The sequence below is a fragment of the Vulpes lagopus genome, chromosome 12, assembly GCF_018345385.1.
Source record: "Vulpes lagopus strain Blue_001 chromosome 12, ASM1834538v1, whole genome shotgun sequence".
NCBI classification, from domain to species: domain Eukaryota; kingdom Metazoa; phylum Chordata; class Mammalia; order Carnivora; family Canidae; genus Vulpes; species Vulpes lagopus.
This window is the reverse complement of record NC_054835.1, coordinates 11,769,508-11,782,907: the sequence shown is the minus strand read 5'-3', so window position 1 is coordinate 11,782,907 and position 13,400 is coordinate 11,769,508. Positions and strand designations below refer to the sequence as shown.

The 13,400-nt window shown below is 63.9% G+C and overlaps 1 protein-coding gene across 13 annotated transcripts in view; it reads right to left on the bottom strand.

Moving 5' to 3' along the window:
• KCNT1 (potassium sodium-activated channel subfamily T member 1) overlaps nucleotides 1-13,400 on the bottom strand; it is a 60,462-nt gene that overhangs the window by 25,036 nt on the left and 22,026 nt on the right. For 4 of the 13 annotated variants that reach the window (XM_041726369.1, XM_041726372.1, XM_041726370.1 and 1 more), the window contains one exon: nucleotides 344-423. In XM_041726369.1, the coding sequence (XP_041582303.1) occupies nucleotides 344-423 (80 nt within the window). Of the gene's footprint in view, nucleotides 1-343; nucleotides 424-718; nucleotides 821-1,374; nucleotides 1,551-5,141; nucleotides 5,184-7,515; nucleotides 8,512-9,767; nucleotides 10,428-13,400 lie in introns of those variants that run through there. The other 9 variants (XM_041726366.1, XM_041726374.1, XM_041726378.1 and 6 more) reach the window with 8 other exon arrangements.

Sequence of the window (13,400 nt, the reverse complement as noted above, 5' to 3'; positions counted from 1 at the left end):
TGGCCAAGCTCCTGCTGAGAAAGCAGGTACCTGTTGGGGGATGGGTGGGGTGCCATGGAGGAGGCTGTGCCCGTGGCCTGGATGGCCCCAGCCCAGCCTGGTGTCCAGCAGGGGGGCAGGGTCCCCACAGTTTCTGGGTCTCACCTCCCACTGGGGCAAGGTGGCCTGAAGCTGAGACCAGGGACCCTCCCACCATGCCCTGCACCCACCACTCACTGACCTAACTTCTCCTCTGTGCAGGCCCCTGCGTCTCACCCCCATAGGCCCCCCGAATCATTGACTTGGCCACCTCACCCCTGCCCCACACCAGCCCCTGGGCCCCATCCCCCCAACCCCTGCTCACTGGATCTCTGGTTTTTGATGAAGAACAGCTTGAGTCGCTCTTTGAAGGTGTTCTCATTGACGTAGAACTCCACCTGGACCCTGGAGGCAGGGAGAGGGACATGGGGGGCTCTGGCCAGTGGGAGGCTCGAGCAGGGCCAGACCGGCTCCCATACCCCAGGAGTAGAGCAGACAGAGAGCGGTGGCAGGACGAGGAGGCCCCCGGTGTCCCACGCACCTGCCTGCCCACCCATGCAAAGCCACTGGGCACGGCTGCTGCCTGCTGGACACCAGAGCCCTCCAGGGCCCCCGGAGGTGAACACCCATGGGCCCCCAGCCATGATGGTCAGGGACAGCAGCCACCCGGATGAAATATGCCCTGTGTGGCCCTCAGCACCTCAAAACATGCCAGATCATCTGTACAGAATGTTCTGGAAACTGACAGTCATTTGCGTCTTCTGATGGCCCCTGGTGGCTGTGCCCTGAGACTCGCTGCAGCCTGCAAGATGGTCAGGCAGATGGACTGGCAAGACATGGCCTTCCCCTCCCCCCATGGGCCCACCCGACCCTTGGTGGTGCCCACAGGCTCTGAGTCCTGCTCAGGCTCCCAGCATCCAGGGAATGGACCACAGCAGACCCACAGGTCATGAGGGAGTCACTGTGGGGGCCACCTGGTCCCAGGGGGACATGGCCTGGCCTCAATCAGGGCCTCCTACGGCCACTGGGCCCACGCTGGCCTGGTGGGGGTGCTGCTCGAGCAGGGAGGAAGGTGTGGACAGCAGGCAGGCCCCAGGGGAGTGAGGGCCTGGAGCCAGGGCTGCCCCCTGCCCCGTCACCCTCCAGGGCAGGCCCCAGATACATGGGCGATCTCCCCTGCACCTGGGCTCCAGCTCCCACCGGCAGAGATCAGCAGGCTGTCCCCCTGACAGCTGACCGGAGCTGCCCTGCCTAGGGCTGGCCGCCTCACTTCCGAGGAGGCGGGCATCATCCTTTGTCTCCAAAGCCCGTTCTAGGCTGGGCACAGATGCAGGCACCGTAGCTGTCTGGACCCACCTGGGGGGCCTCGGGCGGGGCGCTGGCACACCCTGACCTGCTGTGGGCGTGGGGCCTCGGGCAGCCACAGGGGCTTCAGCTGGTAGCAGGGCTCGAGGAGGGTCCCTTGAGGAGGTAGGGGTGCTGTGGGCCCTCGCCACTGGGTCCTGGTGCAGGTCCAGCCCCACCCTGGACTCCTGCAGCCAGAATAGTGGGCCAGTGGGGTCCAAACCCAGAGCCAGTGGCTAGTGTACCCCCTGTAAGCCAGCAACCCCCTGCACCTCCTGTATCCTAGTATACCCCATGATACCCCAGCACACACCCTGCACTGCAGCACACCCCATGGTACCCCAGCACACCCCCTGTACTCCCATACACCTCTGTACCCCAGTATACCCCATGGTACCCCAGCACACCCCCTGCAACCCAGCAACACCCTGCACCACAGCACACCCCATGGCACCCCAGTACACCCCCTGGTACCACACTACACCCTGTACCCCAGGATACCCCATGGTACCCCAGCACACCCTAGTACTCAGCACCCCTGGAGCCCCACTGTACCCCAGCACAGACTCCTTTCCTCTCTCCTCAGAGCCCTCCCCCTGCTCTCTGGGCTTCTGTGGAACCCCTGAATCCCACCCTCCTCTCTAGGTGCCACCTGGAGCTGGGTCAAGGGGGCCCCTGAGGGGCTCTTTGGGAAGTTGGTCTGACCAGCCCGGCGGGACCTGGGCCTAGTCTGGTCAGGTCAGGGGGGCAGATGCAACTCAGTGAGCCTGAGGAACTCCCCGGGGCCCCAGAGCACCCAGCTTAGGAACACACCCTCCTTGCCACTCTCCTGCCCTGTCACAGCAAAACCTCAACAGGGGTCTCCTGCCCCACCCGTGCTATCCCCTCAGGCTTGTTTCCTAGCCAGCAAGGCCCTGCCTGGCCCACGTGGCTGGTGGCCTTCTGGTTGCTTCCTCCTCAGCCTCCCAGGCATTGATCACACTGCCCTCCCTGACCCACTGGCTCTGGTCACCTCTGACTCCCCCAGATTCCTCAGCTCTCCCCATCCTATCTCTGAACATAGGGTGCCCAGAGCTGCTCACAGGTCCCTTCTGATGCCCACCTGGTCTGTTTGTGCAAGCTGACTTCTAGACCCCAGCTCTCCTCTGAGCCCCTGCTGACCCCCCCTGACATTGCCCACTGGACCAGCACCTCCCCAGGCCAGAGGCTGCTCCCTCCCCCATGTCAGACTCACACCTGCCTCCCACGTGCCCACCGCGCCGTGGGGAGCCCCCCTTCCCGAGGTCCCACCACAACTGCCTTCCCTGCCTGCTCCTGCTGGAAGGCTGGATGCCAGCAGGTGACACAGGGTGTCACAAACAGGTGGGGTGACACAAGCAGGTGGGGTGGACTCCCACACACAGCGCTGTGGCCTCCAGCTGCCAGCGAGCACTGCCTGGGTGCCACAGGCCAGCGTGGGGCAGAGGGTCTACCTTCCTACGGGTCTGCTCTTGTTCATTCACCAGGCAGGAGGCCTGGAGGGGACAGCTGGGCATACCCAAGGGCCCTGCTGCATGTGGCAGGGCATGCACCAGATAGGCCTGGTCTGGAGCCCAGAGGCTACAGGGCCTCAGCCCCTGGAGGAGTGCCTGGGGTCAGGCCACTGGCCCCGAGGACTGGACAGGCCAAACCTAGGGCCTGTCCCTGGGACAGTCCTCAGCTCTGGTGAGGACAGGGGTTCAGACTGCAGATAGAAGGGCCATCTCACTGAGCCCTGCTATAGGGCCCTCAGAGGGCTCCCTACGTGCACAGAGATGAAAGTCCAGCCAGGCCCGAGACTGGCTAGGATCACCCAGGGGGTCCCAGGCATCATGGGCTCTGAGCTCCCCCTGGGACCAGGGTCTCTCAAATATTTGCGGTGGAAGGTCAATCCCAAGCTGGCTTTGCTGTCTGAGTGGGCCCACCTGGCTGCTGTCTACACGGGCCCAGGCCCCCTGTGCAGCCTGAGCCCCCCGCCTGCCTATGCCCATGGTCATGCCCACGCTGGAATGGACCCAAGGAGCCCCCCCCCCCCCGCCCGTGCCAGCAAAACAGCTCAAACCTCACCCACCAGATACCAGGATGGGACCTGCCAGGCCAGGGCAGCTGCCCAGTGATGAGCTGGGCAGGGGGAGGCTGGGGGCTGCATGTCTCCCTGCTGATCAGCAAGCTGACCGGTTGGCCCACAGGCAGGCCCAGGGAACAGGCCTTCCAGGGATTCCAGATGGCCTGTGCCAGGAAGCTCCAGAGGCAGAGCCAGGCGGTTGGCCTGGGGGGAGGGTGGCCAGACACTAAGCACGTAGCTACAGGCAGGCCCTCCCGCCTGGCCACAGCAGCCGGGCACTCACATGGGGTCGCAATCTGACTGCCTGCTTCCCTTGATCTGCTGCTGTGTGCTGGTGGCTCTCGGGCAGGTGCCTGGGGGCTCCCTCCACGCTGGAACCCGCAGACTGACCGGCCAGAGACAGGCCTCACCACCACCTGAGGCTGTCTATTCTGAGAAAGGGCAGAGCCTGTGACTGGCCCAGGGACCCAGATCAGCACAGACATACAGCTTGCTCCACCCCCATGCACTGGCACTTCCTGGAGGTGCCCTGGCAGGGTGCCGGGCTTGGAGGCACAGGGCCCTGGCAGGGGTGCCTGTCGGGTGGGGGGCACTGGGGCCGGCGGGGTGGGAACGAAGGCTGCTCTGTCGCCACCACTCCAAGCCCTAAGCCTGTAGACTCAATGTGGGGGGTTGGTGGCCACTTCCCTCCCGGCACCCCCAACCTTCATCAGGGTGGCTCTGGGTCCACCTCAGTGGGTGAGTGGGAGGTTGGGTGACTGAAAGGCTTTCCTCTGGCCACTGCCATGGGCTAGCTCCTGCAGGGGTACCTGCTAACCTTGCTCTGGCCCCCAAGGCTGGGCCAGGCGGCTGGGGGAGCCTCCTTGAGCCTCCATGGGCGCAGGGTGTCTGTGCTGCCACTGCCAACTCCGGGGAGTGGGGGGTAAGACCTTCAGCCTTGGCCCCTTGGATGAGTGCACTGTCCACATCCCCCCAGGAAGCTGTGCAGGTGGTGGAGGGGCCTTCCACCCCATCCATCAGAGCCGCACCATGGGGGCCTGTGGCCCAGGCTCCCAGCTCCCACACTCCTGCTGGGATAACCCCAGGCCCCAGTCACAGGCAGCAGGGAAAACAGCAGCTGCTGACAAAGTTAATGAATGGAATTGGGGCCCACTTGGTGGCCACACAGAATGCCAAGAGCCTAGGCAGGGTATGGTGGCTCTGAGGAAGACTCTGATCTCCCTGGCCTCAAAGCCACCCTCCACTTGACCTAGATCTGACCTACACACATAACCCAGGCTGGCTGAGGCAGGAGATCCCTGCAGTCATCTGCACCTGCCCCCTATAGGCAGAGGCTGGGGGTCCCCATTCCCGTCAGCTGGCTGCTTCCAAGGGTTCTGGCCTCCACCGAGGGGGGCTGTGGGTCTCCGCCTCCGGATAGCCCGGTTTCTGACTCCAGGGCTTCTCCCTGGGGACCTACAACTGTCCCACTGTCCTGTCCTCAGATCAGTCCCCAGGCTGGCGGCCCCTGTCTGCCAGGAGGTGGTGGCTGGGGGCATCTCATGCCAGCTCCTGGCCAGCTGCAGGGCAAGTGGTGCTGGGCAGACTGGGGTCTTCCCCACAGCTGGCAGGGTCTGAGCCCCCTCCTCCCAGGGACTGCTGGGGGTGTGAGGACACCTGTCCATCCCAGACACAGCCCCTCCCCACAAGCACTTACTGAGACACAGAGGAGTCCAGGCTGAAATCTTCCACGTGAAGCCTGGGGACAGACACAAGAGGTCACGTCCACGTGGAAGATGGATGGACCGAGGGCCTGGACTCCTGGAACAGGCCGGGCACAGGCCCTTGAGGAGGCTCTGGGCAGGGTCCGAGGGGGGGGCGGGGGTGCACCCATGTGCAGCCCACCCCACACCCACGGAGCCCCCAGGCAGGCAGAGGTGCCCACAGGAGGCCATGTGCAGCGGGGCAGTGACCCGGCCTGGCTCTCTCGGTGCCCGAGAAAACAGCACAGTGCAGCAGCAGTGCAGACACATGCACCCCCTGCCCAGACTGGATCCCACCCAAGGCCAAGGTCAAGGCCACCGGCCTTCAGCCAGGGATTAGGAAAGGATCAGCCCATTTGGCAAGCACTCCCTGTCCCTGCTCCCGCCAAGCCTACCCCAGGCGCCACAGCCCTGGCTCCAGGGAAAGGCACCGGCAGCCCCCCTGTCCACCCAGAAGCTGATGCAACAAGGGGCAGTCCCCACACGAGGTGCCGCAGCCAGGACATCCTTGTCAGGTCTGCCCACCTCCCCTCTGCTCCCCTGCTCTCTATGGGCCTGGCCACAGAGCCAACCAGCAGAGCACCCTGACTTCTCAGCAGGAGGATAGGCTAAGCTGGGCGCTGGTGCTTCTTAGGGGGTGCCCAGGTGTGCCCCCTCCACTGGGCCAGCAACCACACAGCTGCTGCCTCCTGGGCAGTCTGCCCTAGGGTTCTCCTAGCCTGGCCACAGGCAGCTGACACCAAGATGTCTGGCCTTGGGCTGGTGGGGAGGTAGGGGGGCTCCAAGGACTGGCCCGAGGGGCTGGCAGTGGTGTGGGTGTCTGTGTGTGTGCGCGTGTGTGTGCACCAAGTCTTCTCATTGCTGATGATGTGTCCATCTGGGGCCAGCAACTCCACAGCGGACCTCAGGACCTCTCTTAATCCTCAAAGCAGCCAAGGTTCAGAAGAGGAAGCCAAGGTTCAGAGAGGACCACTGCCTTCCCAGGGCCATGGGCAGGGAGGAAGGGGCCGGCCTATAGGGCTGGGTCAGCCCCTCACCCTGGGCCAGGCCACAAGCACATGCCCACCCCTATAGCTCCTGGTGCTCGGGTGGGCAAGGCTGGGCTGTGGGACAGTCGGGAGGACAAAGTCTGGATGGGGTGTGCTGAGGTGCCAGGTTCCATATGGAGCAGGGGAAGCAGGGGCGTCCTCAGGCCTCAGCTTAAAGTCACTGGGAGCTTCAAACAGATTCTACATGTTTGTCTGGCTCAGGTTCCCTTGTGTTGGCCCAGGCACTGCCCCAAGCCCTGAGCTGGGGTGACAGCTGCACCAGGGGGTGGCAGGAGCCTGGCAGGGCCACAGCTGTCATGGTGGGGCCAGAAACTCCCGGAGAGTGGGTGGGGGGTGCTAGGGGGATGTGGGGGTTGGTGGGGTTCCTGGAGGAGCATGGAGGCCTCATGACCCCGGCGGGGGAGAGGGGAGTGGACCTGCTGCTGTTGGACTGTGACAGACAGGCTGGGGTCACGGCAAACACACAGGGTCCAGGCCAGAACAGCTGGCAAGCAGGACCTTGACATGTGGAGGCTCATGCTGGGCTTGGGTGCCTGGGGAGGCCCAGGGGTGGGGAGTGGGGCAGGCCCACTTGGCCGCTGGAAGGTCCTCCCTGCAGTCCTGGCCCAGGGGCCAGGCCCATCCTTAGTGGCCAGAGATGCAGCCCTGAGGGATGGACTGTCCTCAGTGGCCACTAGATGCAGTCCCCATGGGGGAGGGGGGCTCACGGATTCCCATCCTGCTGAGTGCTGCCACCACCTGTCCTAGCCCCACCCCTCAGACCCCTCACCCCCCAGGCCTTTGGCAGAGCCCCCGCAGCTGGAGATCCCCTCACCCTCAAACCCTGCCTGTCAGCCCAGCTCTGAGTGGGACCCCTCTGAGGACGTCCCCTCCTCTGAAACTACCAATGGTGGGGCACAGACTTCTGCCCAGGACCTCCTGCTCCCCCTCCACCCTGGGGACCCCTCTTCCTCTCTTTCTGCTCCGGGGACACCCTGGCCTCTGGCTGCCTGTCCCTCCCCTCCCCCCTTGGGGCATCTACACCCACAGGAGGGTCCTACTGGTCAGCCTGGGCCCTGCCCCTGGGGTTCTCTCCTCCCGGCTATGCTTCCAGGTACCCCAAACTCAGCCGTCCACAGGGTGCCTGCCCCTCACACCCTGCCACCACTGCCCACTACTCCCTGGATTCTCCTTCCTAGATCCTTCTGCAGCCCTCCCCATCTCAACGGGGCTGCCATTGTGCCTTCCCCTCCAAGGATGAACCAGTGAGCCTCTCCTTTGGTGCAGAACGTATCCATACCTGGGCGGGGGCGGGGGGGGGGTTGCCCAGTAACCAGGCCCTTCGTCTCCATCCCTGTCTGTCCTTCGGATCAGCATACCTGGCATGCAGCAGCACCTGGGAAGGGCAAGGCCACCCAGCCCCAGCAGCACTGGCCCACGTGGGGGAGTTTACTGGACCCCAGCACTCCTGCCCCCGGGTCACAATTTCGAACCATTGCCCCCTCCCTGTCCTGGACTTGTAAGACATGCGGGAGGGGAGGGACAGAGGGAGGAGGGGGAGACCTAGGACTCAGAGCCCAAGGAGCTCAGGTTGGTGGTGTGTGTGTGTGTGGGGAGACCCCCAACACCCCTGTGACTAGGGTGCACGGTGTTGAGGGTCGGGGGGGGGGGCTCGGGCATGGCACTGGGAGCAGGATCTCCTCATGCCTTGTAGTCCCCCCACCAATGGCGAGGCCTCCAGGAGGCTCTGGGCCAGCCTGGGGAAGGCCGATGCTGCCTCGAGGCCCAGGGAGCTCTGATGCCCGCTGGCCCTAGAAGGCGGCAGGCAAGCACATGCAGCCAACTCTGGAGCTCCAGCCGCTGGCTCCCTCTGACAGAAGGTCCCTATCACCTGCCCTGGTTGCGGGGGACGCTCTGTCACACTGGAGTTCCCAAGGAGCAAAAACCCTGCAAGTGCTTCTCTGCTGGGGAACCTGTTGTGGTGCTCTCTGCTCGTATCCAGAACGAATTCCGTGGCACGTGTCTGACGTTTGGGGACACGAGGTTGCAGGGCTTCAAGCCCTAACACTGTGCAGCTACAGACAGTTCCCTTTACTGTGCAGGAGGCAGCTAACAAGGACCCTATACTTCCGGGGTTGCTGGGGATGGCATAAGGTCGCCCAGTACAGACCTGGGGGTAGAAAAGCACAAGGATGGGATGGGAGAGGGCTTCCTGGAGGAGGTGGCCTTGACATCTCAGTTCCATTCTGCACTGCGGGCTGAGGCAGCCTGGGCAGCACCTGCCATCTCTGCGTCCCTGCAGGAACGGGGACAGCAGGGGAGCCAATCTCTTGCAGGGGCTGTACTGGCTGTAACCAGAGCCTCTGGAACCACTGCCCCCCACAGCGTCCGAGAGGTGGATGGAGAGAAGAATCTGTCCTCAGCACCTTGGCAGCACTCACTTCCCTCCCACCCACACCCAGGCTGCCCATTAGCTGCTCCAGGGCCTCTTAGGCACTTAAGCTCCAGCCTTAGCAGTCTGCTCTGGCAAATGGGAGTAACTGCTGGGTAGCAGCCTTCCCTGGGGGTGCTCCCAGGGGCCAGGAATGGGATGTGAAGGTAAGGCAGAGGTGCAGGGCGGAGGCTCCCTGGGCACCCCTGATCCTGCCATCTGCCAAGCCAAGTCCCTGCCAACGCTGACCAGGCCTTGCGCCCTCACCCCCAGGGCTCTGGCCCTGGCTCCTGCCCCTGCCTGGAGGGCCCGTCCGCCTCCTGGTGTCCCTCCCTGAAGGACAGCAGCCCTGGGAGCCCCCGCTCTCCTCACCCCAGCTCAGCCTGCACGTCTCTGCCAGACACAGGTTCCTATGCCCACGTGTGCCCACACCAGGGCGGGTCTGATTCATCTCTGTTCCCCCCCAGCAGCATCTAGAAGGACTCCCTGCATAAAGGAGGTGCTGGCTAAATACTAGAGCTGCAGATAGGGCCTCAGTGTCCTCATCCGTGAAATGGGGGTGCTGCGTTCAACCTTGCCCTCTGAGGAGCTGCAGAAGGGCCTGTGATACCCCCTCCCCAAGAAACTGGCCTCCTGCACCCTGGCTGCCTGAGCTCCAGGCATAGTCCCAGCTCCAATCTGCCGTGCAGCCTTTGGCCAGGACCCTGGCCTCCCTGGGCCTCATGCTGCCCACCTCTGAAGTGGGGATGCAGATGCTGGCCCTGTCTCCCCACAAGCAGCTGCCGGAACCAACAGGAGTGGGGACTCAGGGGGCCAGGGCCAGGCTGGGAGCAAGGAGCCCCTTGGTAGTGTCTGGGTCCTCTCTTCCTTCTCCCCTCCAGTCCTACCTGCAGGCCCACGGTACCAGCTACTGGGAGCAGGAGTGTGTGGGGGGAGAGCACAGGCTCTGGGCCCCTGGGTAAGGGTTCCGAGCGGGGAACCCAGCCGTCCCCCCCTTCCCTTCCCTTCCCGAGGCCGCAGGCGACCTGGCAGGTGCAGCCGAGCAAGCCCGTGCGGGATGCGAGCGGCAGAAGCAAAGCCCCTCCCGGCGGCACGCGGGGTCCCCAGGCGCGCGCCCCTACCTCTGGCCCACGTCGCTGCCCACGGAGCCCCCGCCGCGGGCCGGCAGCAGCGGGCTGAGCCCGTGCGGCTCCTCCGGTGCCGAGGCTCCGGCCGGGGCGCCCCCCGGGCCCGCCTTGCCCTCGGACGGCGAGCGCGGCAGCTTGGCCCGCGCCATCCTGCGGGAGCGCACGGGCGGGAGGCGGCGGGGGCGGCGCTCCCATCCCTGCGCCCCGCCCCGCGCTCCCCGCGCCGCCGCCGCCGCCGCCGCAGTGGATCGGCCTGGCCAGGCGGGGGGCGCCGGGAGGTGGGGGTGGACGCCGAGGAGCCCCGGCGGGAGGGGTCTCGGCGCCCCGTGGCCAAGGCCGCCCTGTAACGGAAGTAGTAGTAAGAATCACGACAGTCTCGGCGGCGCTGGGGGAGGGGCGCAGTAGTGGCGCTGTGACAGCTGGTGGCTCGCGGCCACTCACCTCGGCAGGCAGGAGCCTCTGAGCCCAGGGAGCCCTGGGGCTGGCCGCCGGCCCAAGCCACAGGCGGCCTGCGTGCAGGTCCCGGGACCACCAGAGTGGGGAGGGGGGCTGGGGATGGCCGCCCCGAACTGCACCCACCTTCCGGGCCTTACCCCTAGTCCCTGCTCAGATGGGGTGGGTGCACCCCGGCCAGGTGGGAGATGCGTGTTCTGTCTTCCGAGCTCCCCCATTCCTTACCTCTCTGCTACCTGTCCTGTATCTGTCCTGGAGCCCAGGGGGCCACTCACCAGGCAGGGCCCAGATGCCGGACTGGGCCCCGGGCCAGGCACGAGAGCCCTGCCTCCAACAAAGCAGCTACTCTGAGGAGCCCTGTCTGTGCCTCTGCCCTGCTGGGGTGGCCCTGGTCACCCCACAGCACAGGAAGAACTCAGGGACACAGCGCTGATTTCGGATTTGCAAAGTGGGGAGATAAGGTGCTGAGGTAGGAGGTGGCTTCCCCAGGGCCGGAGGCAGGGGGCAGCAGAGCAAAGGCCCCGGGAGGTGAGGACGGCCGGCCGCCAGGTGTTAGTGCTGGGGGTGCCAGGCTCTGGCTGGAGCCCTGTTGGGTGCAGGGGGTGCTGAGCTGCACAGCTATCCTCCACAGTGGCCAGGGGCTCCAGGCCTTCTCGACCTGCCCAAACCCTCACACCCAGACCACAGGCTCCAGTTTGCCTGGCTTACGGAAGGTCTATGGGAGGAAGGTGCCCACCTGCCCAGGCACGGTGGTCTCCCCACTTGGTGGTCTCAGCAAACCCCCAGCACCTCTCTGGACTGCGTTCTCTGTTAGGAATCTGCCCTAGGGGAATGAGGTGTTTATGTGGGCCAAGCCCCCTGCCTGCCCCTGGTGGGAAGGGCGAGGACATGGTGGCCACACATCACCCTTCCTGTGGAGTGACACGGAGCGTCTGTGGGTGATGAGCGCTGGAAGGGCTCCTGCCGGTGAGCGAGATGCAGGATGTGGAGCACAAAACAAAGCAAGTGGGCTTTGGGCAGTGCTCCATGCCTCTCCAGCTCTGGGGCACTGGCCACTGGGCTATGCCCTGGTGTCAGTCAATAATGGAGCAGTGCTGGGTGGCAGGGATGCTCACCTGGCCACCCCAGCAGGTGCAGGGCTCCTTGGGATGGGTTTTCACCCACAGGACACAAGCTCATGTTCCTCAAGCAATGACTGTGAGCGGCAGCCCGGCGGAGAAGGCACCGGGCAGCAGTGTCCACCTGAACGAGCACGGGCCGGCAACACTTCCCAGCCACGGCACGGAGCCCACACATCTAGCCTGTCCTCTGAGTCGCCACAGCTGCTGTGTCCTCCTGTTCCTGGACTTTGAGAGGGCAGTTGGTCCTCATGGAGTGATGGCTGCTGCAGTCCAGGGGAAGAGTCAGGTGACGGGGAAGGTTTCTTCTAACATTGTATGATGTGACCTAATGGAAACCATTGGCCGATGTGCACAGGACCACCAGGCAACTGTCAGTGCTGCTCCGTCTGCCCGTGGGTGGCAGAGGCCCTTCCAGCTGGCCCGCTGCATCACTTATGTAAGGTTTGATTTATTTTGAAAATGATCATCCAGTTTAGAAGATGGTCCATTTCCTGTATGTGGAGGGGACACCTCCCACCCCAGGCATGGGGCAGCAGCCCGAGGTGCCATGTTCCCTGACCGTGGCTCACCATGGGAAGCATCCCCAACTGTCACTCCCACTAGGGTCAGACATGCTCGAGCACCAAGGCTGTGGCAGGAGGGGCAGACAAAAAGAGCAGTCTCCCTTTTCTCAAGCACTACAAATGCTGCTTCACTCCTGCCACAGACGAGCAGCCCGGTGTGTGGGGGGGCGCAGGTCATTTTGCATCTTCTGTGCCAAGAGGGGCTGGGCTGGGCACAGAAGGAGAGGACAGGTGGAAGTAGCCAGGCTTCTGGAGGAGTGGATGGCGGGGTAATCCATCAAGGCTGAGAGAATGGGTGGGTGCTGGCGCCCCAAGATGGGGAGGAGGGGAGGAGCAGATGGGGCAGGCTACTGGCTCCACTCTGGACATCCTTCAAGCGCCTGCCAGACACTGTCTTGTGGGGCACTAGGCGCCCACGCCTGGCACTGTGAGGACAGCTGGCCTGGAGAAGGGCCTGGGAGCAGGTGAGGCCTGCAGGTGGGATGCTTACAGGTGGGTGGGCAGGTGGGAGGGCTGGCCCGGGAGCCTCTTGAACCCGGGAAGATGCAGAGACTTAATGAAAGGTAGCGCCGAATAACTCAAGTGGCTGGCAGAGCACAGGCCAGGGTTGCAGGCTTTCTGGAGCAGCAGGTGCCCTGCCGCTGAAGCCAAGCTGGTGTGTGCCCATGGGGTCCTAGGGATCCTCACCCACAGCCCCACATCGGGAGAGGTGGACTGGAGGGTATCCTGATCACTGTCACTGTCATCTGGCTGAGGTGGTGCCTGGCTGTCCCCAGATGGAAGCAAGGCCTCCCAGGCTGCTGCCCCGGGCCCATGAACCTCAAGCCCATGAAAAGATGCACAACATCGCCAGACTAGGGGAGTGCAAATCAGAAGTGCAATGAAATGCCACTTCGCTCTTACCAGGATGGCTGCTCTCCACACACACAAAATAAAGGTGCCGGCCCAGATGTGAAGAAATTGGAACCTTGTGTTCTTTCCTGGGAACGTGAGATGCTATAGCCGAGATGGAAGGGTCTGGAGCTTCCTCAAAGAACTAGGGTTACCATAGGATCCAGCAGCTCCACCTCTGGGTACATGCCCCAAGAACTGAAAGCAAGGGGTCAGAGATGGTTGCACATCTGTGTTCATTGCACTGTTACAACAGCCGAACACGGAAGCATCCCAAGGGTCCGTCGACAGAAGAATGGGTAAGATGTGTTCCGTCCACACCACGGACCATCACTCAGCCCTAAAAGGAAGGAAATCCCGGCACCTGCTATGCTGTGGATGGACCTGAGGACACAGCGATGAGAGATGAGCCGGCACAGGAGGACAGATGCTGTATAAGCGGGAACTCCCAGGAGGCCCCAGAGGAGTCGGATCCACAGATATGAAGGGGGGGGGGGTGCGGTGAGGGACGTGGCCAGTGCTTCATGGGGACAGTTTAGTTTGGGAAGATGAACAGGTCCTGCAGGGGACGGCTGCAGGGACGGATGATGTCAATATGC